The following is a 25,788-nucleotide window of genomic DNA, read 5'->3' on the forward strand; positions in this document are numbered from 1 at the left end:
ACTGTGAGAAGATGGTCACTATGCCCATGAGCTAGCTATGCTATGCATTCTTCATTTTGAAGCATGAGAATGGAGTCCCTAAATCAAGCACTACTTATTTTCCATTGAAGCAGGGGCATTACAAACATGGAAACAGAAGTGCTTTGGCTACACCAACCCCTTCATTTGTATATGCTCTGAAACTGGCCAGTCCAGGGGAGGTGAGATTTGTGTTCAACACAGATGTATCAACCAGCCTCGGACTTCAAGTTGGGAATAAGAAATTCTGACCAAAGTTGCCTATCCCCTGTTATGCAGCTATAATATACCACATAAAAGCTGTATGGGCAAGCCCAAGTTATCAATCCACTTGCAAGGTTACATATAGAACAGCAGTCAGGCTCGGTGGTGTGCGAGTGTGTATGTTAGACAAAGTAGTCTGTGAACAAAAAGAAGTGTTAAAATAATATACCAAGAACCAAAGGGCATGCAAAAAAACATTTTAAAGATAAACTTCCACACCCATTCAGCTTGGGGGTGCGAGGAAATCTGAAGCAGTTTATTTCCAACGTAGCCAAATTTACAGCAACATAAAGCAAATGATCCAGATCAAAGACAAGACCAAAGATTAGGCTTCTAGCAGCATTAGGCCTCTAAAATTATGGAAAAGGCACCGGGGAGTGGGAATCATTGTAGGCTATGCTAGCCTAAAGGTGAATTTGTTTTATATTTCTGTTGCTCCTGTTCCAATGCAATTTTTGGCATCGCCCTGTAACAAGGTCCTTATGGAACTAGTCTGAATGGTGACAATTCCAACTTAATTTTCAGCCTTCAACTACATATGTGTGGTGTTGATGTTTAAGCTTGGGTTCAGAGATCCCGTGAGCAGAATTTTGCTTACAGGGGATCCCTGCTGGAAGAAGAGGGGCGGCCATTTTGGCTGATTCCTCCTTCCCCCTACAGCCCCCCTGAAAGGCTGCTCTGTAGGGCTGCGGGGTCTGGGACCCTCCTGGAACAGTGTGGGATCAGTTAAAATCATCCCCTTCTTCCAGTGGATGCCTCTGTTGGATCTCAGTCCTTTCTGTGACTGTCAGAACGTCAGGTTCCTCAACCCTTTGTGGTGGCTGCAGTGACTCCCAGGTCCATGTGCATCTAACTGGAGGAGATCAATAAAAGAGGTGTGACCGAGGACAGACAACTGTTTAACAAGTGCACTCAGTAAACTGGTCCTCTGCTTACATACCAGCTTTGCCCACTGCAAGATGATGAGTGAATATAAACGATAATTTATCAGTTAGCAAACTGTTGAAGTACAATAGAACTTTGCTCCTTATGCTAGTCGTCTGTATCATCCTGAGAAATAGTAAGGAATTATTATTTTTTTGCTACTCTTTTGCACTTAAAGCTGGGAAAGTAGGCGACTGGCATGATTGTCTACACTACCCGGCAGGGTGATAAAGATGGCCAGCTATTTGAGTGGCAACGTTCATCCATTGGCAACCATCATCTTGCAGTGGGGGAAAAGTGAATCTTACAGAAATTGTTCTTTTAAGTGTCTGTATCAAAGGAGCTACTGAATGATGACGGCAGGGGAGTTGTGAAATTTAAAATGAGAGAGAATGGCATGAAACAATGCAGGGGGGAAATACAGTCCCTTACAGCAATGCAGAAGAAAAGGAAAATATTCAGAGTTGTGACAAAAGGAATCAGCAAGTGCAGATCTCAGCGAGCAATTCTCTATTCTATTTTGTTTTTAAACTTTACATGTTAATCTTTCTTGATGTGCTAGCAATGGGCTATATTAGACGGTCGAACGGAAGGACAACAATTACTGACTATAAACCCAGCTACCGAGCTATAAGTGCTTTCTGGTGCAGATATCAAGGGCCAGTTCACACATGCGTGTTCATCACTTGATGGTTAGAGAGCACCAAGGGATGACTTGCATATGCAAATAGGCCATTAAAAACTAATCACTACAGGCAGAACTTCCACGTCACCTCAACCACAGTGCTTTTCAGTAGTTTGTTCACACATTCAGCTGACGGTGTTCAAGTGCTGAACAATCAAGCATATGAGAACCAGCCCATTTGGCTGCAGTTGATCTACTTGCTATTGCCATCTATTTTCTGATTTATTATGAACTGCTCCCCCCCCCCCCTTTTTGGCTCTTTATCATGACAAAGAACTCAGCTAGATTGGTCAAGAAAAAGCGTTTTATATGCATTGTATATGCATTATAACACTGTGACAACACGTTTAACCGAAACGCTTCTTTGATGTGTCCAGATCCAGCCAAAGACTACAAACAAGACTTTAGATAATGTTTGGGGATAATGATACCTAGTCTTGTGTTAAGTGAATATAATGGGCCAAGCAATCCCTAGTGTAATTAGTGAAAAACTTTTGAGCCTAGTAGTCAGATATTACGTTATAAGATTGGTACAGGAGAGAGAGAATGCTTTGGACAATATGGTTTTATTTCATTAGAAGCACCAATTAGCTTGCTGTTATATGTGCAGAATGGGACTCATTCTACAGGGTTGTGGCATTATCTCAGGGCCAGGACCAAATGTGGCCATCCAGGCCTCTGTAACCAATCTTTGGGACTCTCCCTAGGACATCTGCCTCTCAGGCACAGCAATGACCCTGCCCCATTCCCTCTTTCCGCCCCCATCTACCTAAAATATGTCACTGGCTGCAACTGATATTGCTTGCTTGGGTAAGGAGTGGGGTGATGCACACATGCAAATGTAGAAACTTCTGACTTTTGTGTGGGTGTACAAAGGCGTCACATTTCTTGGTGCTCCACACAGTTGTGCCTCTGGCCCCTCTGATAGGCAGCACCCCAGGAGAGACTGGGAGAATGCGTCTTTCAGACTTTGAAGGGTTACCCATCACTGTTCTAATGGGCAGAGCCTCAGGCAGAATGAGACGGGCAAATGCTGGACGGTTCAACTGCAGGCAGTAACTGGTAGAAGACAAAACACCCCGGTTTCATTTTGCCACCTTACTCTGCATAATGTTGTCATCAGGGTGGGGGGCAGAAAAGTTGCCCTTTCCCCTCAGGCATGAAAAGTTAAGAAACAGAAGCAGCGCTTGCCAAAATGAACAACATATACTTTGCCACAATATTAGCTTGCAAAGCCGACTTTTGTCAGAAGGCATTGTGGTTAGTGCAGATGGAAAGACAACAAAATGCTACATCGGAAACAAAACAATGTGGCAGAAAACTACTATAAACTCACGTGCTAACAGCCAGCGATAAGGAAAGCCAGTCAACTCAAGTCAATGCCAGATATTCATTTCTGCAACATTAATTAATTTAGTCAGGGCTGTGTGCTCTTTATTTCTGGTCGTTTTCTAAAATTAAAATTCTACTCCAAGATCGCTGGAATTTTGCTCCAAGAAAAATGGAAGGCTGCAACCCATATCAATTTATGTATATATGTATTTGCTTATTTTCATAATCAGTCATAGAGAATGCAGGGTCTAAAAGCTTTATAGGATCTGATTCTTGACAATGGGAGGCACTAAGTAGCCCCCCCTTTTGATTTGATATTTCACCAGGCATTTCCCACACTTTTTAAATTAAAAAACAAACCCAAACTTATACTCACATGGGCCAGAAAATTGCTTTTTTAGGAAAAATAAAAATAAAAATGAAGGCCAAAGTTCTCAGGACACTTAATTTGATATTCTCTATAAAATTTGGTGCCCTTTCTGCATTTGCACAAAATGAAGAACTTACACAGCCCTGAATATAATGTTAAGGCAAATGAAAGCACTGGCTTGATGCAGGCCAATAATGAGGGTATATCTGTAGACAGATTAAAAATGGCTTAAGAGTCATCTCCCTAGGGAACTCTAGTTCTGAGAACAGAGAGATCTCAACATCGCCAGCAATTGACAGTTCCCAGGATTCTTTGAGAATGGGGTGGGAAGCCACAGTGGCGAAACGGATTCAGAAATTAAGTTTATAGTGTAGGTATACCCTGAATGGTTGCTTTGGCCAGCGGGATGCATTAAAGAGAAATGGGTTTGGCTTTCAATCTTGAAAGCTTCAACATGGCACAGAAACAATCCTAGTGGAAGCCTCTTCCACTGGTCCAAACAGGAAGCAAAATTAACAATGTAGGAAAGTACCTGAACTCTCATCCAGGACTCTGATCCAGAATCCAATAAAGACTTGGTAAAGAGTTGTAGAGATGTCTGGCTTTATCCTGATAGCTCTAATCCCTCCTCTTGGTAAGAACTACCAAAGCTGCACTATTTGTCCCCGTGGAAGCAATTGCCTTTTCTGTATACTTTTACATCAAAAGCCGCAAGCGTTTCCTCTCCTGTGGAATGTTTGCAAGGTAGTCTTTACACCAAAGCAGACCATCTTCCTAAACACCTTGCGCCTTCAGCCCACAATTGAGTTTGCAATTCAGAAACATACATCTGAAGCGTCCATGATGTCCTCACTGGGGTTTTCTCAGAAAGCATTTTCTCTCAGTGACAATCAGCACAATCAGGGCTGGTCTTAAGGGGGTGAAGGGCCCAGGGCAAATCACACTGTGTGTAGTCTCCCCCCCCCCCCAATAGCTGTCAACTTTTCCCTTTTCTTGAGAGGAATCCTATTCGGAATAAGGGAATTTCCCTTAAAAAAAGGGAAAAGTTGACAGCTATGCCCCCTTTGCCTCCCCCCACCTCTGCCACCCCTCTTCCTCTCCTCCCCTCCCCCCAGCTAACCTTTCCCCCTTTTCTGCTGCTTTAGCGGTGAGAATGGCAGCAAGGCCCCCCCACCTTCTCCCTCCCTGCCTTGTTCTAGGAACTGAGAAGGCAGAGACCCTCCTTGGGTGGGTGAGAGACAGCAGGGCTGCTGGTTGTGGTACCCAACATGCCCCCTCCCCATCCAAGCACAAGGCCAGGTCTGGCCCCAGCCAATCTCCCTGGCCCAGTCCCACCAGGGATGTCCCCGACCACAGTGGTCTCTCAGGGTTCTGTTTTAGAACATTGACTGCAGTGTTTTATCATCCTCTGCCCAAGCATGTGCCATTTTTAAAAATTAACTTACCAGCTAAATTTCTACCCACGCTTCCTCCCGAAAGAAGCCTTCCTTAACTGTCATGGCTTATAACTGGCAAGAATGCGAGAGGGAGAGGAGGGGTGATTTGAAATGCAACTGTGAAATTATCATATTCAATTTCCCCTACGGAAAAGGCAAGGTGTTGGGGATTAAAAAAAGCACAATGGGAGAATAATGAGGCACACAGAAAGGTTCTTAATAGTAAAGGTAGAAGCTAAGAGGTCACCTTAGTCAGACCACTGGTCAGACAGGTTAGAATAATAGAATTGCAATGCAGGGATATTTCACCCAACATATGGCTTGACCCCACAACCCCTTAGATCATGAGTCTCATGCTATATCAACTGAGCTATCCCACATGGGTTGCTCCGTATTGGCTACAATGACTAGCTCTGGTTTTCCATGGTTTCAGACAGGCGTCTTTCCCATGGCTATGTGGAGATGCCAGGGAACCTAGGGCTCTTTGTATGCAATGTTGGTGCTGTATGACTGAGCGGTGTCCCTGTCCCACTGAGCCATGGCTCTTCTCCTGGGCTAGAGTTGTGGAGATGGAGAACATGGGTCTGCAATGAGTGCTAAATACAGACAAAAATAAATAAGGAATCTGTACTCAACCAGGCAGAAAAACTGCAAAGCCAGTACAGATTTAGTCATTGCGGGAGGGCGGAGGGAAATCAGTGGTTGTAGCAATGCATTTGTACATCTGTTCAGCCATGGGCGTAGCCAAAGGGGTGGGCAGGAAGGGGCAGCTGCCCTCCCCCATCAATAAAAGTAAATAAAATAGCTAACTGAGGTTCTGCCCCCCACTAACAAGAGGCCTGCTCCCCACTAACAAAAATTCTGGCTACGCCCATGCATTCGGCAGCTCTGAACTCTGTCAGGAGAGATTGGCTGTTGTTGTCAAAACAGCTTGTCTAGCAAGAAAGAGAGACTGGGCAGGCCTAAATGGAGCCCCACGTTCTCTTCCCCAACAGCTGTTTGGCACAATGCCTTATCTTTCTAACTGGTGGTTGTGATATGCTATACACACGTAGCCCTGTCTGTGTGCAAGTTTCCTTAGCCTCCTAACTGGATTGCTGTTTGGCTCTGTCCTTTCATATTTACAGCAATTAAGGATAGAGAATAAGAAGACAAGTTGTCTAATAAAGGAGACTTTGGATGTTACGAAGCAAGATAACTTAAGGTAAAAAGGCACGTAAGGTCATCTGTTTTTTAGAGTCTTTATTTCAGGTCAACCACACTGCTATATACAGAGAAAACTGGGTTTCAAAGCAACTGCAATACAGAACAGGCAAAGTTTTGTCTAAAAGTTATGCCATGCTTTTAAAAAATCCAGCGGATAATTTTTCCTCATATTTCCTCATTTCTTCCAGGCCAACATTACAAGGTTTTGCTATCTTGTGCCTTTTGCTTCTCTAATTCCTGAGCTACCACCTCCCACTTTACACTCACAGCAAGGTTCAGGTTTCAAAGGCGACACCTTAAGCCTCAGCACTTAAAGATATGCCACAGACAAGGAAAAAATAAATTAAAGCCTGGACATCAAATGTCTTATCTAAAATGACATCATTGAACTACGCCAACTAAGAGGTCTACATATTTGGCAAACCCAAGCCCTAGGCACACTTTCCATTCCAACTTCCTATTTCCAGTTTTATTTAATCTGCAGGAACATACTCTGGAGCTATTTTATATATAAATATACTTGCTCGCAGAAATCTGCCCATCTCCCTGTTTCATTTACATTATTTAAAAGCTAGAAATTATAATAGCTAAGCCAGTCAGCATTTTCAAGCTACACTATACGTGTGGTGAAGGCTAATCTAATCCATTTTACAATTCAGAGGACTTACAGGATGGTGGAGGGAAACCAGCAACAGAAAACAAAAGACAAGCACTTTGAGGAAAAAAACAACACCCAGTGTTATGCCTTCCTAGTGTATCAATATACGGAATACTCCTAGGCGCTAACTCAGGAGAGCAGTTTATTCTTTATAGAGCAGGTCTGTCTTGCACATTTGTTTACTATTCATAGGATTTATTTAGCTTTTGACATTAAGGATTTGCGCCGAAAGGCCGTGATGCCAGTTGCGCAATTTCGCAAAGCGTGGGCTGTTACGTTCCGTTTCAAACCTTTCCCTGTGGCATGAAGAAAGAGACAGAGGGAGAGAGAAAGAGAGGGAGAGAAAAAGGGAGAGGAGGAAGAAAGAAAGAAAGGGGTTAGGGACAGTGGCTACCGCTCCCCTGCCTTACAACTAGGGCAATGGCAATTTATTTGGATTTAAGTTGCCTCAAAAATCAGTGCAAAAGAGAAAAGAAAAGGACAAAAAACAACACCACCACCAACGAGCCTTTTGAAGAAAAATTGGGGTAGTTTTTCATTTTAAAATGCTCAGCTTAATTTAAACACGAATTCCTGCCCCTTAGTCTGAGTTTGGCTTGGCTTGACAGGGCTGCTTTTGCTAGGAACTCATAAGTGTATAGCCTCATCATTTTCCTGCCAGCAAATTTCCGTCTGATTAGGCGGCAGAGGTTTTACAGCATGCAAGAACAAAAGCGAACAATTTAAAGCATTCTAGCATCTAAGTAAGCGTACGGTAATTCGTATCCAACGCACACCAAACACAAATCTCAGCAGCTGTTTAAGAGATATTTTCCAATTTCTGTTATTAAAGTGTGACCGATTAGAACAGCCTTACACCAACCTGGTGCCTTCCAGCTCCCATCACTCAGCCAGGTTAGGGATGATGGGAGTTTGAGTCCAACAGCTTCCAAATGACACCAGGCTGGAGGAAGCTAGACCAGAACTAGCACAATAAGCTTTGGGTAAGCTCAGAGGCAGAATATTTGACCAAGATGTTTTGGCATCTAGGACAGAGAATCCAAAGGCATCCCTCTTGCAGTAGAAGGGAAGATAATATATCAACAGTGCAATCCTATTCAAGTTCCATTGAGCTCAATGGGCCCTACTCCCAGGTAAGTGAGGATATAGGGCTGCAGCTGGAATAAGTTGCAATTTGACACCCCAAATTGCAGGCCTATAAGTGGCTGCTTTACTATGTACAGGTATAATTCTGAAATGTGTCTGTTAACCCCTATGAGATTCAGGGGCTCTCAGCAATCTTTCCACAAATGTTAAAAATGCACAGAATCTGCCAGGCATCCTACAAATCTGTGGATTGATCTGTGCCAGTAGTTTAGTGGGACAACCATACAGAGCTGGAAAAATTAAGAGAGATAGGTGAAAGAGAACGAAGAAGAAGAAGAGGAAGAAATAATTCATATGATTATCTCAATGTTTGTTTATCTGTTAGTAAGTTGTTTAAAAAGAAGAAGTCCCTGGAGCCCCAAAATATCCTTATTTTGATGCAGCACTGGAGCATGAAACTGGTGAGATGAAAGAAAAAGCACACCCCTGTTCATATGTTATGCTTTCTCCTGATGGGGTTCAGTATAACATGATGAAATGGAAAGCCCTTTGAATTGAACTTGGTTTCCTTTCTTTTATTTTGCCAAAGCAGCCAGACTTGTGGATTTGAAGGGATAGGAATTTGTAGATGGGTTTGCTTTCCCCAGAAACTGGAAATTCTTCCCTGTGTACAATCTCCCTGAGAGAGTTCACTCTAAATGAGCAATATGGGTTGAGGTGGTCTAAGTACTTATCACAGTCTGCTACGCTATTGAGGTAAGACTGAGTGATGCCCCTTCCCTTGTATCTCGACACCAGATCTGACATTGTTAATTGCGCGGATATAATTAACAGGTACGCTTAAAAACAAATGTAGGCAGCAGCTGCACTCCTAACATAAAACTAGATAACGGGATAACAGCCACATGGGTGTTAATTGTGTGAATAAATTGATTGTGCCCAAGCAGCAGCAGCACCACCACTGCAAAGAGTGGGGGTCCAAATTGCTGTGGTCCAAATAAAAACTGTTCCCACCGCCAAACGTCCGTATGGAGAGAAGCCTCCATTGGCGCCTATGGAGGCTATCTGACTGATGCAAATGGCAACTTTGAGGGATCAATTTCCATTGAGATAATGGCAAAGAGGGAAGTTCCCCTTCTCTATAGTACAGCTTGCTACCATGCCAATGGTTTCTCCTGGGTCCTAGTGTCTGCCTTTCTTTGGCTGCACACAGAGGGCTGACAGGACTGAGTGGAAGCAGCCAAGAAAGCTTGCTGGTGCCTCCCCACATATGACCTTTGAACTCCCTCTCCATTGGCATTCGGCTGACATGCCACACTGATGTAGCTTTGCCCTTAAGTCTGTCATGGCAAAAAAGTGTAGGAGAACATGCAGGATTCTAATTGGCTACCACTCTGCTACCAGAAAGTGGGTTCATGATTCAGGATTGGTGGCTTTTTTTTTTTTTTAAGTTTCTAAGTAACATATGAACAGGACCTTGGTTACCGTCGAAGCCGAAAGAAGCACAAACAACAAACAGAATAAACAGTGGAAACCAGCCCTTGAAAAAAGGCTTTGCAGGCAATACACAAAGCACAGGCATATTGTGGGGTCCTACTGATGTACCATTTCCAAGGCATGACTCCCCATCCTAGTAAACATGGAATGCCCTCCAAGTGGTGCCATCAGGCCAGGACTTTAGGGCAGCCCAACTCAGCACTGGAGGGCCTGCAAATGCAGCATGGGCTGGCTGACCACATTTGGAAGAAAGTGAAGGGATGCACAAAGCCACCTAAAGGGAAGAGCCTTCCTGCCTCCCCTGTGATACCACTATGTCCAGAAACTAACTCAACCAGTAGAGGCTGGTCCACCTGGGGCACTACCTCACCAACCTCAGTCTGCCTCAGCCAGTATCCACCTGCCTAACCACTCCAGGGGTGGTTCTGCTGGTCAGCAGAGAAACGGGCATGGACAAAACCAGAATTAGCTGCCTCTGCCTGTCTCTGGCGCCACCTACTGTTAACCTCCCTGCCCAAGAGGCACCAGCCAGCATTGCCGCGGGCCCCCATCTCAAGTATCCTCTTCACCCTTTGTGACGTTTCATGGCGTTCTGGAGTTAAGCCGAGCTTTTCCTCACCTGTAGTTGGTGGCATGGAGTAGGGGCAGGGAAACGAACAGCATAATTGCACCCACAGGATGCTATGTATTGAGGAGGGGAGATGGGAACTCAGCACAGGCCTGTCCCATGAGCCTTATAACATGCAGCTCTGCCCTTAGATGTCTCCAAAGCTTCAACAGTCCATGGCTATCTGCACATCATACCTTTAAAGCATGTTCAAGGGACATCCCTCCCCCAAAAAAGTATTTGGGGCATTGTAGTTAACTAAGGGCTATTGGGGTGTGAGGGGTGAACTACACTGCCTGGTATTCTTTGAGGGAAAGAATGTGCTTCAAATGTGCTTTAAAGGCACAGCATGCATGCGGTCTGTAGGTGGTAGGGTCGGCTGAAGACCAGAGGTGCCATCTTCTTAACGGGATTGAGGGGGCACCATGGGCAACACCATGTGATGCCATGACGCCATGCGCATGACACCCTGACGTCGCATAATACAAGAAGCCAGGGGGCAGAAATTGCCTTGGCCCTTAGCAATTGTCGTCCCTATGCCAGCACCTCTCCTGCCCCACTTGCCCTCACCAGCAGCCCAGCTGCGTTTCAGCAGCCTTCCGTGGGTGGATGCGAAGCTCTGGCTGGCTGCCTGTCTAACAGCAGCACAAAAGAGCCCACAGTGGACCCAGAACTCCCCAGCCTGCCACACCACAGATGCTCCTCGAAAAGCAGAGCTGGAGGTGCACAGCCCCACCAAGCTGCCGCTCTGCTTTGCTTACTTCCCCATTCAGACAGGCTCCACTCTGGTCCTCCCTGTCTATGCTGCCAACTCTCAACCCCGGACTCGCAGAGCCCACAGCAAAAGTATCCTTGCGACGCTGCAAGGAGCCAAGGGCAGAGCCGAATGCCCCTTGAAGATGGGGGTGGGGTGCTCTGCTTGCTCAAAAAATATTTTTTTTGGGGGGGAGTGGAAACTGTCTCGGCCCCTAGGAGTTGGCACACCTGCTGAAGACCTGCTGAGGCAAAGGGCAAGGTGGTGCCTCCTCCAATCTTTCCATGGGCAAAAGCCGTATGGGTTAGAAGCTGACTCTTACTTCAACTTCAGCACAGAAAAATACCCTCCCTGTGCCTGAGAGCAACAGACTGGCTTGTGAGGTGTAGAACAGGTTGTGTGGCAAACAGAGGTCTCTATCCTCCAACTTGATCTCCCTGCCACACAACTCCTCCAGCACAGGTTAGCTGAGGCGTCTGCCTCATTCTCCCTAATGACTCTCTCTCTCTCTCTGTGCCATTTATTTAGTGCACAGTTTTCTAGCTAGGCTGCTCCAAATCAAATTAATAGGAGTCTCCCAAAAGACAGCATTTTCTTTTAGAAAGAAAAACTTACACACACACACACAGCCCATGCCAAGATATCTCCCTCTGTCTTGGCATGATAAAGAATTCAAGAGATGTCATTAGAGAAAGGCAAACTACTTCACAATTCACTGAATAATTCATGGCAACCCCATAACAAAGGAAAATATTACAGTGAATGGGAACTTTACAATCTGAAGCACCACATACTTTCATTCTGAGAAAAGGCCGCACATTAACAGTGGTTGGGACTGGTTATAGAGTGACAGTCCCCAGGCCCAAGAGTGAAAAATGCAGTTATTTTCTTTTTTTACTCTGGAACTGCAGGGTTTTTGAGTGGAAGACTATAAGGAAACAGGGAGTTCTGTGGAAAATCATCCAGCCCTTCTGATTTCCCACAGTGAATGAAGTTGAAATACAGAGGCGACACAGCAACAGAGAATAGTATTCATGTGCTAATTAGCAAGCAGATTGTCTCTTACATTGACAGTCTGAAAGGACTTATTTTGATTTTTGTTTGCATCCATCTATGGCAAGCTTCCTCAACCAAATGCCCTGCAGATGTTTTGGACTACAACAGCTGCCTGGGGCTAATGAGAATTGTAGTGTAAAACATCTGGAGGGCGAGGCTGGAGAAGGCTGGCACAAGGGCAGGTCAATTTTGAAGAGCCACCACAAGGCGGCATCACCCCACAATTGTTGCATGAAAGTCTACCTGCACAGCCTGAAAGCAGCAGAAAGGAAACATTTTCCAAGATGGGAGAGTATTACATGGATGGAGACTTTTGCAAGTCCATTTTACTATTTACATACTGATGAAAAATATCTTTTTTTTTAAAAAAAACAACTCATTAATGGTCTTAGGCCTCCTCTCTGAAGACCACACACAGTGAATACTGGAAGAATTACATATTGCAGTTGCCACAGGCTCTCCCACAAGCCCATTGCTTTGGAGGCCATGTTGTACAAAGTTAAAGACTCCACTATAACTATACTACTAACAGCATTTGGGAGTTTGACACAGTACTCCATCTTTATCTATCCAACTTTTTGGAATGATGGGTGAATGTGTCTGGTAGTCTATGTTGGATCAGGACGTAGCGTACCACTGCAGCAGCCCCTTCTTCTATGGTTTAAAAACCTGCTACTTTGACCACAGATCCTTCTTAGTCATCTTTTAAAAAATGAATCTGCAGGCTCAGGATAGTACTGACTGAATGTGTAAACGCCTACTTTAACCTTCTGGCCCATTATGCCCAAAGTCACAATGTTCACCAGCGGCTGAGCACCCCTGGCAATCATAGTTTGAGAAACATGTGACATGCACAAGGCTGACAACACACAGCACATGACGCATAGAGTATTGTTGCGTACATTCAACAAATTACACAGTCTTCTATAAACGGATGCATCTGCCCATTTCCCCTTCTGAAAACAAAAACTATCATTCCTTGCCTGACTTTCAACTTCAGGGGTTTTAAACCGAACCTTTCCTTTGTTGGCCAATGCAAGCTCTTTGAGGAATATATTTTACCTTCAAGGGCATGCAAAGGAACAACAAACAGTCTCATATTAATGGGTCAGATTGTGTTACTTGTGAAAACATCTCAAATCCTGGGGAATTGTACAGAATCCAAAATACTTAACTGGTGCAGAAGCTATTGCCTTAGTTCATACAGGAGTCATAAACAGAGGCACTACATGGTAAGAAGCCTCTAAGACAGTGGTTCTCAACCTGTGGGTTCCCAGATGTTGTTGGACTACAACTCCCATCATCCCTGAACTCTGGTCTTGCTAACTAGGGGTGATGGGAGTTGTAGTTCAACATCTGGGGACCCACAGGTTGAGAAAGGCTGCTCTAAGGTGACTGCTTCTACAGTCCCGCTCAGAGTCCCCATTCCAGCACTACTGTCCCCTTGAGCACCCTGTTCTCCTTCCTGGAAGGAGGTGGGTGGTAGTGCCAAAAGAAAGATGGAAGGAAGCTTTTCTTAGGTGGCTGTAGCAGTTGTCGGAGCTGCTACAGGAACCCAGAGTGTTCTCATTATGCAGAGGCTCTATTTAGGGTTCCTGTGTGAACCAAGTCAGAAATGAGATGTTACAGTAAGTCAGCTACAATCAGAATATCATTCAGCAGAGCTCCAAGGGATGTGCATTTTCTGTCGCTGCCCAGCACATATACAGCAAGTGTAGATGCAGTGGAAAAACCCACATGTGTGGATGTCACACATGGCAATCTACATGCAGAGATGGCACACTGATTCTTATGGAATGCCTTCCATGTGCAAATTTTGCAGCATGTGATGCAGTTCTCTAGCCTGTAAGCATTCTGCTAAAACAGAAGAAGCCAGTCTAGAGACCTTAATCTTAGACTAAGCGTCTGAGAGATAAGCAAAGCTCCAGTTTCATAAACGCCTGGCACTGAAGGCGAATGGCAGCCAAATGTACCTGCAAACATACATCTAAAAATTTTCTGGTGGGTGTGTGCTTTAGAAATGGGGATATGCATGGAAGAATCACAGGGATGAAACACCAATAAAAGCAAATCTGCAGCAGCGCAGTGGGAACTCTGGTGAGGCAAAATTATAAAACCGATCACAATCCCAAGACCCCGCTAGAAGAATATGCTTAGGGAGGGAAAGCTATGCAAAAAGAGGGTAGACTAGGATCCAGAATTATCTACTCCAGACAGCTACACATAAACTGAATGTAGGAACAAGGTAAATCCTGTAGCCTATTCAAGCTAGACAAGCACAAGTAATGGATTAATATTTGAGCTTCTGTGAGACAGAATATGTGAAAATGGACAAACACTTTACTCTAGTAGCAAAAGCAGTCCTGTATGCTCATACTGCATTATTATGAGAAGAAACAAACCAAATAATCTTGGTTGAGTTGGGTTTTTGCTTTCCCCCGCTTTAGTTTCCATTAAAACAAACTTTGGGTGTTTTATTCATATCGTTGGGAACAACTCCTGTACCGTGATCATCTGTGCATCTCCATTGAAACAAGTGCCAATCACAAGGTCATCCAAATAAATTGCTCATTAAAATTTCAAGACTAGCCACACCATCTTATTACATTTCCATCCACTTAACACAATTTAGGGCAGTCACATGCACACTGGCTCATGGGGGGCTGTCACACAAAATAATCCCACCACAAACAAATGGGAATTCCTTGTGCAAAGACTGGGCACGCCCCCTGAAATTAGGCCACTTTCCCATCTATTCCACCTAGAGACTCTTTGTTAAGCCAACAGCACTTTCATTTTAGTGGTTTGAGTAAATGTAGTAGGCTTCTTAAGAACTAAATTTTCATAGTGTTCAAATTAATGCCAGTTTAGAGCACTAAATATTTGTTATCAGTAAAGAGAAGGCCATAGTACTTGCTGCTAGTTGCCTACCTTGATCTCCTCAGGGCATCTTCATCTGGATCTTGCACTGCAGATGAGAAATTGACTCCATTAGAGAGGAAAAAACAAACAAGACAACTAGGTGGAGATTACAACCTAAGTACAAAGGGAGCAGGAACTGGTAATTCAGGTTCTCTAGGGATCAAATGACACTTTGCATGGGAGATCTGTGATTGGCTCTCCCAATCCTGGCAGGTGTGAATTTCTATTCAGTGGTTTGAATTAAAATAGAAAAAAAACCTACTTTGAATTTCTCTTCCTTTCCGAAATCTGGTTAAAGTGTTAGTTTATTCTTCCTGCTTTAAAAAAAATAAATCAGTTTTCAACTAGAACACCACTTAGGATTTTCTATTTATGTGTGATTTCAGTTCACACTGTTACAACTGGAGGAGGAATAAATTTGTTGGTCTTAATATCTCTTAAGAACCAAAGAAAGAAATTGCAGGATGAAAGGAGGGGTGACCATGATTAGACTTGTCTCAGCAGCAACTTCCCCCCATTGCACCTTAACTTGACATTTTGGAATCTTTTTGTTACACTGCCATTTCAGTCAGCATGTTCTGTCTGAAATGTTAATGTTTTGATTTTGTAAACTATCCTTCGCTGCCCCTTTACCATCTCATTTCAGGTTTGCTTTTGGAACAGACACAAAACTGATAGCCCTGTTGGATGATTCACACCCAGATACCAACAAGGGATAAACTTTTCTGCTGACCTTGTTCCTATCTAAGGCTACTGCCTGGCATCATACAGTTCTCATGGACAACTGGAACATCAGGTCTTTATGTCAGGGCTTCCTTACCAGTGATTTTATTTTCCTCTGTCCAATCAGATGCAGAGGGTAACCACTGGAGAGGCTTGCTAGGCCCCATGGCAATTGGCATGGGCCACTCCTTAGGCTCCAGAGATCTTTAACTCAAAGATGGCTGAGGAATTATCTGGACCTTTGGAGTTGGTTGTCATCAATACATGGATGACACCCAGCTCAATACCTGGGATGCTAAGGCAAGTTAACTTAAACAAGGTCATGGAAGTAAGATTCCCAGTCCTATTCTCTGAGTTGCAGCCACCTGCACTCCTGAAACACTTCTCCAGAGGGTCAGGGGCTCTCTTGAACAATGAAACCAGTTGGGCAAACCTCCACCCAATTTTGGACAACCTTCCCTTCCCCAGCAGATTGCCAAAGTGAATTATTTGTGCCCTGGGGGAATTAAACATGCTGACAATCAATATGATGGTTGTCATGCCATCAATGCAGGCTCATGGCATTAGTATTATCCTGCATCCTTTTTCATATGTTGGTTGCTATGCTTCTGCAACAGCATTATGATAGTTTTGTCTTCTGCACAGACTGTGTCCCTTCTTGGCAAGGACCCTGCCATGTTGATACACACTTAAGTACCGCCTAGGCTTGGCTACTGTAAAACATTTTGTGTGGGACTGCCTTTGAAGATTACTGTAGAGTGGTGTAACATGCTATAGTCCAACTCTTATGAAATGCCAGGAGATGGGAACACACTCAGCCTTTGTTTTATTTTCCAGCCACGCTGGCTGCAGTTCTGCTTCCATGCCTAATTCAAGAAACATAAGAACTTGTATATAGCATGGAATCGACATACCTGAGTGATGGTATCTCTCTGTATCCATCCTCCTGCAATCCTTCAGCATCATCTCATGCCCTCCTTCAGTTACCATCTATTCATGAAATCAGGCCTGGCATCTGAACATGGCACCCTCAGGCAAATGTCAAGGACCCAAGCACATTGGAAAGCCCACCCTGGCTGATGCTAGCACCTCTTTAGTCCCCCCCCCCACACCCTTACAAAATGTTTTTAGGAACCAGGGTTGAGAGGAGTGTTGGGCTAGGTAACTGTTGTTGCTGCCGCCACCATCTTAATTCCCCCCCATGATGCCTCTGGCACAACACTGTAATGCTGCAATGTGATGCCAGTGGCACTGAGAGGGAATTAAAATGGCTTCCCTGCTTAAGCACAGAACTCCACCTCTCATATTACCTTATGACTACTGGCCGTTGGTATACAGAGGGAAAACAAAGAATTCCATCAAAGACGTGAACTGGGGCTTCCCAGCCTGACTTACTGTACTCAGTTCCTGTCATCTGAGCCAGGATGCGGAAGGACCTGGACTGCAAGTGGGAAGAACGGCGACTCCAATCATCAAGCTCATCTTCAGGCTTGTTCTGAGTTTTAAGCACAGCCTGATACACTGGAGAGGCACTGTCTACATGAGGATCTTTAACAGGGAGGCTACTGCAATGCAGAAAGAGGTGCACTGTAAAATGGCCAATGCTGATTTTGTCCTCCCCTCCCCAACACCTTTCCTGCGGCTTGTCTTCAGATCCCCAGTTCCACTTAACCACAGTTCAGTGAGATGATGCACTTGTGATCAATGTAAATGTCGGCCAGCAAATGTAAGGAGACTAACAATTCTGACTTGCATTTGTTGTCCAAAGGGTATTTGTGGTTCTGGTGGTGATGGAATGGAGCCAGACTAAGTCCCACTGAAATCAGTGGTACTGAGATTAGTCATGATAAACTTTTTCATTTTGGTTACAATGGGAGCTAAGCGCAACCAACAGTTGTCTGTATCCAACTCATAACCATCCATATATCTATATCTCTATATCTTTATATATTTCTATATATCTATATCTTTGCCCATCTTCTACTTAAGAATGATCAGTACGTGGACCTATTCCAAACTATCAAATAAATCTACCAACAGGCTAAAATATTTCAACTCATTTATCCAAATGGCCTGCAATTGTCCAAAATACTTCGATAATCAGTTCAGATAAACTCTTTACAAAGAACTACAGGGAGCGGTTTTTCTTCTTCTTACACCATGATGGATTTTCAGAGTAACAGATCTATTACATTATCTAGGTTCCACTTTCCTCTATTATCATTTTGCTGTAGAACTATTATATCCCAGGCTTCTTCAGCCTCAGCCCCCCAGATGTTTTTGGCCTACAACTCCCATGATCCCTAGCTAGCAGGACCAGTGGTCAGGGATGATGGGAATTGTAGTCTCAAAACATCTGGAGGGCCGAGGTTGAGGAAGCCTGTTATATCCTATATGTAGGCATATTGAAACCATACATTGCTTGGCCTTTATCTCACTAACTTAGCCACATCCGTGTTAACAGGTTTTTTTTTTTAAAAAATAAGCTTATAAGATAGATAAATAAATAAATAAATGCTCAAACTTTTATGCTGGTATATCTGCCTTCAACGACACCATAGCACCATGTTTTGAGTATTGCTGAAAGATGGCAACTGGTGAGTGCCATTTGAGGAATATTTGCTCATATTATAAGGATATCAATGCTGATCAGAGGCAGCCCACTAAACAAAATTATGTGCATACATAATCATGGAATTAAATTCACTTCCCTTATCACTAGTAGCATTGTATTGGGCATGTAATGGGTCATCAAGGAACTTTTTTTTTTTTTTTTTTTTTTTTTTTTTTGCTTTCAGGTGGATAGCTTCAATTAACAGAGATGGACACTCTTCAATTTATATCATAAAAAATAGTCATACATTAAAACCCCCCGCAGGCATCACAATGAAATATATCACCAATGCAAACATCTTGGAATGGGAATCCATTTGATCCCAGTCTCCTGCTTACAATCTGTGGAGTAGACCAGCTGCTAAAGCCTTGCTGAATCTAACCAAAGTTCATCAGGCCTAGCATTTTGATTCCCAACAACAGCCAGACAGATGCTCCTGGAAGCTCACAAGCAGATCATGAATGCAGTGGTTTTCCCCATGGCGTTTGTTCCCAGTTATCTAACAATTACACAGCACACCGGCTCTGAACACTGAAGACTTGATTTAGCTTGCATGGCCAATAGACCTCTGCTCCGTTAATTTATCTAATCCCCTTTTCAAAGCTGCCAAACTCCCAACAGCCATCACCTTGTGATAGTGAATATTCTTCTTACGTGTTTTATGAAGAAATACTTTCCTTTGTTGCTACTGACCCCAATGTTCAAAGACAGAACAAAACCCAAAAAAGGTTTTCGGAATTTGGCTCCTCGGGTTAATTGTGTCATTGAACTTTTATGATTTATATTAAACTGGACAGCTAATAACTGAAATCACGACACACCACAATGACAGAAATCCAAGGAACTGTAATCTGTATCTTGTGATCAGGTTCATTCAAAGTATATCTGAAATTTTTGCAGTATAATCCAATGCATGCCTACTCAGAAGTGAGCCCTGTTACTGAGTTCACCATGAATTACTCTCAAGTATGTGTGAACAGGAGTGTAGCCTAAAATGTTATTCACTTCCTTGGCATTTGTAGTCCATTTCACTTATTCAGTGGTCATTTATTTATGTATAGTTCTGCAGTGACTATCCCTTTAAACAGGGGCAGAAACAGAATGATAAAAGTTTATGGAAAGAAAATTCATTGGAATATGCATGAAAAAAGAAAAGGCAAAACTATCTTGTCTTGGTGTATTATGAATTAAACAGAAGGTTAGGGGAAGAAAACTCCAAACTTATCATCGTGAACAATATAAATACAACCACCTTCCTCCTCTCCACCAAAGTTATAAGTAACTCCTGCATACAGGCAGGACTTCCTGGAACCTCATGTAGACCACTTTTGAGTTTTGATGGAAGATAGGAAGATAGGATTAAGATGCGTTTAAAAAATCTGTGCCAAGGATTAAATCCAAGAGACACCCGCAAAGAACTGGCTCACTCCATTTTGAAAAAATGTAGCTGATATGAACCAGAAAAATGCTATGTGCATTAGAATCCAAGTGAATTTGAGAATAGTCAGCATAATCTCACATCTGACATGCACAGAGCTTTGCCCAAGCAAGCCTGTCTGTGGACTTAGAAGGGGGAAACTGAAATGCATTCACATATAAAGCACAGTATAACATCTACTGGGAGAAACCGCAGGTGAAAAATTAGGAAGCTTAAAAAGTGAAAAGGAGCAACAACAAGAGCTGTGCAGCATTGAACGAAGCACATTCAGAGGGCTCTTAATTTAAAAACAAAAAACCAAACCCCAAAAACACATAGAAACATTGTGAACAGAGCCCAGCTCTAGTATGGAACCGTATACTAAAAGTATATAAGGAAAAAAATTAATTGTGAAACTTTATGTATATTACATTATTAAAAAGGTGTCCCCCAATTTTATGAATTTACGTATGCTGCCTTGGGAGGGCTTTTTGCCCAGAAAGGCAGTGTAAAAATAAAAAAATAAAAAAATATGAAAACCGTGTGTCCAAAACATAGGACACAACATGTGTCTATGGAGTGTGTGCTTTTAAAGAGTGACTTGGTGTTTGAGGTAACAGGGAAAATATTATAATGGGCATATACATTCTGATAAAGAAATAAAGTCAATTATTTCCCTTTTTGACACCTTTCAGAGTCTTGTATTTGCTCTTACTGCAGATTTCACTGGAGCAAAATCCATTCCCCAAACTCAGAATCTGTCTTTCTGCATTTTCAGTCTGTGTGATTACGGTACTTTTTTGCTTATATTCTGGGTGGTTGGGGAGTCAGAAACTTTATAGTTCTTAATTTATGTATTAGGGTCTTCCCCACAGAAAACCATTACACATGTGTTGTAGAATCCACATGTGGAACAGTTTCCTAAGGACTGTACCACTTCAGACTGAAATTAGCATGGTAAAGGTAAGACTAGCTCAAATCTCTGTCTTTTTTTGGGTTTTTTTACCAGCAGAACATTGTAACATGTAATTCCCATGTGCAGTCTAAAGTGGTATCACCCAGAAAGACCTGCACCACATACTTCTACTGCATGTGTAAATCACTCTAAAGCCGAAATCCCTTACAATTCATAGGTAAACCCCTTTAATGAGATTTAACCACAATGCAGAAGTGTGTCTTCTATTTTCATATGTTTGGTGCTATTATACCGTGACCTATCTGGAATTTTCTGGAGGACATGGTGGCTGTATTTAGTGTTTTGGTGTTACAATAATGAGCCTAGCCTGTGCCTGGGCTCACACACTTCCCCTCCTCCAGCACAGCCATTCAGTGATCAGAAACTTCCGCTTCCATTTTAGATTAACCATAATTTAGTGTGTTTTCTAAACCCTAAACTGTGGTTGATCTTAACTATGGTTAAAGAAACAAGTCAGCTTCACAAACTATAATTTGAAGTTGACTTCTTTCCTTTACCTATGGTTAGGTCCAGTGGGTTTGGATGGCATGGCAAGCTGCAGTTAGTAAAAAAATGGAAGCCAAAGATTTTGAATTCCTCCTCATAACCATGCGAAAGGAGGTGCGAGGAGCCTTCAAACCCAAGGAGAGGATAAGCTCATTGTTGCAACCCTAAACAATGGCTCCTTCTTGAGCAACATTCTACTGTAAGAAAAGATATGCTGAATTGACTGTTTAATTTTGTGTGATAAGCTGTTTGGAAGATCCCACTGAACTGCCATCAGCAAAATACTGGCACAGTTCAGACCCTACCTGATTTCTCACAGGAGACACTAGACTCCCATATCTCCATGAACATTGCAAGAGGGTAGCCTAGGGGGCCAGAGCTCCCAGTATTTTATGCTGGGCCCTAGATCCCTTGTCTCCTTCTTCCCTTTCTAAAAGAACACACTTTATAAACTCTGCTAACAGGGCAGCTGGGTAAGACTCCAGCCACGCACCACTTTAATATGCCCAGGGGCTCCTATACATATAAACCAGCGTATGCAGATTTCATGCAAATTTGTTTGAAGTCCTAGCAAGACCCCTGCTCCCCTTCCCCATGCAGATTGTGTCCCATATGATGTGAGTGCTAAATGGGAGCACCTAACTGATGCTGTTCACATAAGGTGTTCCCCAACAAAAGAGTAGAGGTGATTCAAATCAGGCATCAACAGGACTGGGAGTTCATGTGGTGCACCCCCTACCACTGAAAGGAAGTTGTGGACTTGGTAAATATCTGAACTAGGCCAGTAAAATTCTCCGCCATGAAAGTATTTTTAACATTCCTGAGTCTGCCTTATATGTCTTAATTTAGCACCGATACATACTAAATGTTTTTAAAATCTATAAAATTGGAAAGAAGTGGGCCATACATAAGAGGAAGATTAAGTTCTACTCTGCACTTCTTTGGTTCTATAGAGTTGGAAATATAAATCTACTTACGCCAGTGGAGATTCACTGTGAGTCATAGGATCAAAACCCAACAAAGAGTATTGAGTGTTTGGGGTCCATCATAATGGAGAGTTGGGATGTACACAACAGAGCAACATTAGTATGAGAAATTAACGAAAACCCACAAGGAATGTATAAAGGGGGGAAAGAAAGAGAAGAAACCATTATCAATACAAGGAGTGCAAAGGAGTAAATTAATACATCAGCAGTTGGAAGAAGCTTGCTAAAGTTGTTAAACCTAGGGTAGCAACGTTGCTGTTCTGTAACTTTGAATGCATTCAAAATTTTGCAATCTGCACACAAAGCAATATATATATATATATATATGCATCATAAGAAGGCCATACACATATAACTTCCATCAGGATACTGGAGTTGCACAACTGAGAGTTAACTCCTAATCGACACAGCAAGGGGAGGTGGATGGAGGGATGGAGGAAGCTGAATTCTTCCCCACACCCTTGCTTTCCCACCCTAGGCAGTTTTAAAAAAACCCACTGTTGTTCCACTTTTTAAAGGAAGTTTTCTTCTAGTCTCAGAACACCATCACACTGCTTTAAAGGGATTTTGCACACAGCTCTGCCTTCGTAATTGGTTGGGTTTTAGGTGTACCTGATAAAATATCAGATTTCTTTCTCTTTCAAAATGAAAAAGCAAAAAAGGTAAACCCTATAGCCTTGGGGAAAGGGGGGTATGCAAATACGATGGACAAATAAAACAGAAATTCTAGATTTATCATGTCAAACCAACCCTTCCTCCCAGTTTCCCAGATCCTGTTGTCTCCAGCACTTTATTCCACACCACGGCACTTAGCAGATTGCTCAAAATGAAAGAGAGGGCAGTGTAGCATGCAGGGAGGAACCGGGGCACACAAAGGAAGTTCTCTTACCCAGCAAGTTCACCACCTTGCGCCTGGGCCTGGCCTGCAATGGCATCCATGATAGCATCTTGAGAATACATGCTTATTGGGGTGTTATACTGGGCGTGAATGATGGTGGCCTTGCCACCAGGCCCTTTCACCTCAATGGGTTTGTGCGTAGACAGAGCAGAATCCTTCAGGACGTTGGGGTTGAAGCGCTCCACGTACTCTGTGCTGGGATGGGGGAAGAGTGAGGTTACAGAAAGTGAGGGAAGAAAGAAGAAAAGGGGCAAGGAAGCGATGGTGGAAAGGGAGGGAAGGAGGTGCGTGCACAGAGGAGCATTCAAGGACATCGTGCACAAGTAGAGAAAGCTTTTGATCAGACAGAATGGACTTGAAATACCACGGCAAAAAAGGGCAGGATTTGCAGCCATTCCAGAGAATGGATGACCTGTCGATAGCTTCTGCTTTTGTGGAAGAAATGCTACAATATCCCACCATTAAAAGCACAATGTTTTAATTCTGAGAAAGTGTCTTTCTTCCCTCAGATAGGGCACCCACTGGCACTGTGGCAGCTGTTGGGAAAAGCCTCTGTAATACAAGTGTAGGGAATATTTGGCCATGCAGATGTGGCTGAGCTGCAACTCCCATGATCTCTGCCCATTGGCCATGCTTGCTGGGGCTGTCCCTTGTACAGTGGCCATATAAAAGTCAGTGGTTTATAAGCGCATCTCTGTCTCTCACACCTTCACTCTAGCAAGCCAGGGGGATTATCACAGGCCAAGGACACATTTCAGCCTGACAAAAGCACTCAAGGCGACTGGAATGTGTCCTTGAAATGGACACATCCTATGACGTAGCCTGGGGGAGAGGCCCAAAGGTCAGGCAGAGAGGCAGAGAGAGCCGTCCTTGGGCTTGAGGTTACTCACTCCTGCTCTAGGGGCATCGGATATCAGATTCTCTTCCTGATGCATATGACCATATGCAGTTTTTTCAAGAATTTTCTAGAAAACCCACACCACTGCTTCTGGGGCATGAATGTAAAAAAATAAAAATAAATAAATCCCTGTCCTCCAAAAAGGAAATGTGAGTTAGGGACAGAAAATCTCCTAATTCGTTATTGTTCCTGAAGCCCAGTCTTATTAAAGTTGATTTAGAAATAGAATCAACGTGGGTTGGGTCCCTGGTAAACGTATATAGGATTACAGCCTTAGCAGGCTATTGATGCAACTCTTGCTAGGTCATGGTATCAGAAGCTCCCCCCTTCTTTATTTCTCAAATGATATTTTATAAGATACCTTTGTTGAAAGTCTGCCATACAGAAATAGTTACGTAATACAAAACCAGTTGTACGTAGCTGCTGGATTGCAAGAGGGACAAGACTGTCTTTTTAAAAGCTCTGAAGCAGAACAATACTCGACTGATGTAGATGTTCCTGTCGCGGCAGCAGTTTGACAGGAGAAACGGCGCCTGACCTGTGGGATGTTTATCTCCCTCACAGCTATCGAAGGGGTGGGAGCCTTTGGAGAATGTATTTTGATGAACTAGGGAGGGACAGTTATAAAACAGATACCAGGATTCAAACGACGCAGTACATGCACAGACACTTCGAGGGAACAGAAACCTGCCACGACATGAACACATTAACTAACATGCATCACAAACTAAAATGTACATTTATAGTAACATTTGACTTCAAATGGTTTGAACCTCTTAGCAAGGTATTTCACGGCAAGAAGCCTCCACACACTGGTTCCAACAGCCACCACAGGCAACTGTAGCTAGTAAGCCTTCCAGCCTAGCCATGCCATGCTCCCAGAAAAGGAAAAGCCACTGCCATCCACTCACTCCTACTCTATACTAGTTATCAGACTTTGTGGCCAGTACATGAAGATCCTCTGGGAGCCACAACAGGAACAGAGAGATCTTGCGGCAAACCTTTTGAGTGGATGCAAAATAATTAAATAAAGCCATTCCAGACCAAGTAATGCATTTGCAGTGGCACCATAATACTATGTAAGGAGGAGGAATATTCCTAGAACGGAACTACCAGTAGAACACACTAGTGCCATTTTATGCCTGCCAGACCACTGAGCTCTTGTAATGTGCATCCCACTTGCAAGCACACGCACACAGCAGGAACAAACAGGTTCATGCTACCCCAGGAAGTGGGGACATAGTCAAACATGTAACACCGGCACACTGTTTAATACTAACTTGGCAGCAGTGTTCGCTATGACCTGGGAGGGAAGAGAAAGACAAAAGGAGGGGAAATCAAACCAACAGATTTAAAATAAAATAAAAAGAGCATGAGGCTAGTAAGTATTAACCAGGCTTTATAAGGCTTTTGCAAATTCCTCTACAAATAGGAACAGAAAGCAGCTGTTATGTCCCAAACCTCCCAATGTGATTAACAGAGGGAAAATGTAAGGATTACAGTTTATCCACCAGGATTTATGGAGGTACTGTGACATTTTGCCTGAACATGAACACCAAGTTTTTATTACTGTAACATTGCTTGGCATACTGCTTGGCATGCAAGGGCAAGATAGCAAACTTTTGAAAGTCGCTTTGGAAAGTGACTATTAGATAACAACAGCAACCCATGTGAACACAGTAGATACTACACAGATGCATCAAAGAGACAATGCCTCACCTCCACAGTGCTAAGCACTCTGGGATCAAGCCCCATTCTTTCTCAACCTTTTCTGCTGCTAGTGTATTGACATCTTGCTTGACCAAGAACATCCAAAGCAAATATCAAGAAGATGCACATGTCATAAACCCTCATTCCTAGGGTTCTGTCACACCACCACCGTGGAAATCATGGCAAAGCTCTGAAGCGAGAGGCCAATTCAGTTCTCAGTGACTCCCACTGAGCTCTGCAGGTTAAAGTAAATGGGTTTTGGTCT

At 43.4% G+C, this 25,788-nt stretch overlaps 1 protein-coding gene across 50 annotated transcripts in view; it reads right to left on the reverse strand.

The window, feature by feature from the left end:
• The window catches only part of LDB3 (LIM domain binding 3), a 151,818-nt gene that overhangs the window by 42,515 nt on the left and 83,515 nt on the right, over nt 1–25,788 (reverse strand). For 22 of the 50 annotated variants that reach the window (XR_014525908.1, XR_014525909.1, XR_014525910.1 and 19 more), the window contains exons 5-8: nt 25,094–25,116; nt 22,907–23,110; nt 16,934–17,125; nt 14,825–14,861 (exon numbers count right to left, since the gene is read on the reverse strand). The exons of 1 other annotated variant lie outside the window; for it this stretch is intronic. Coding sequence is in view for 44 of the 49 variants with exons in the window: in XM_083502550.1 (XP_083358676.1) it covers nt 14,825–14,861; nt 16,934–17,125; nt 22,907–22,964 (287 nt within the window). In the remaining 5 variants the exon portion in view is untranslated. Of the gene's footprint in view, nt 1–6,256; nt 7,190–14,824; nt 14,862–16,933; nt 17,126–22,008; nt 22,024–22,906; nt 23,111–25,093; nt 25,117–25,788 lie in introns of those variants that run through there. 27 more of the 50 variants (XM_083502527.1, XM_083502523.1, XM_083502520.1 and 24 more) reach the window with 5 other exon arrangements.

This window comes from Podarcis liolepis (genome assembly GCF_965112155.1).
Source record: "Podarcis liolepis genome assembly, chromosome: 5".
In the NCBI taxonomy this organism is placed as follows: Eukaryota; Metazoa; Chordata; class Lepidosauria; order Squamata; family Lacertidae; genus Podarcis; species Podarcis liolepis.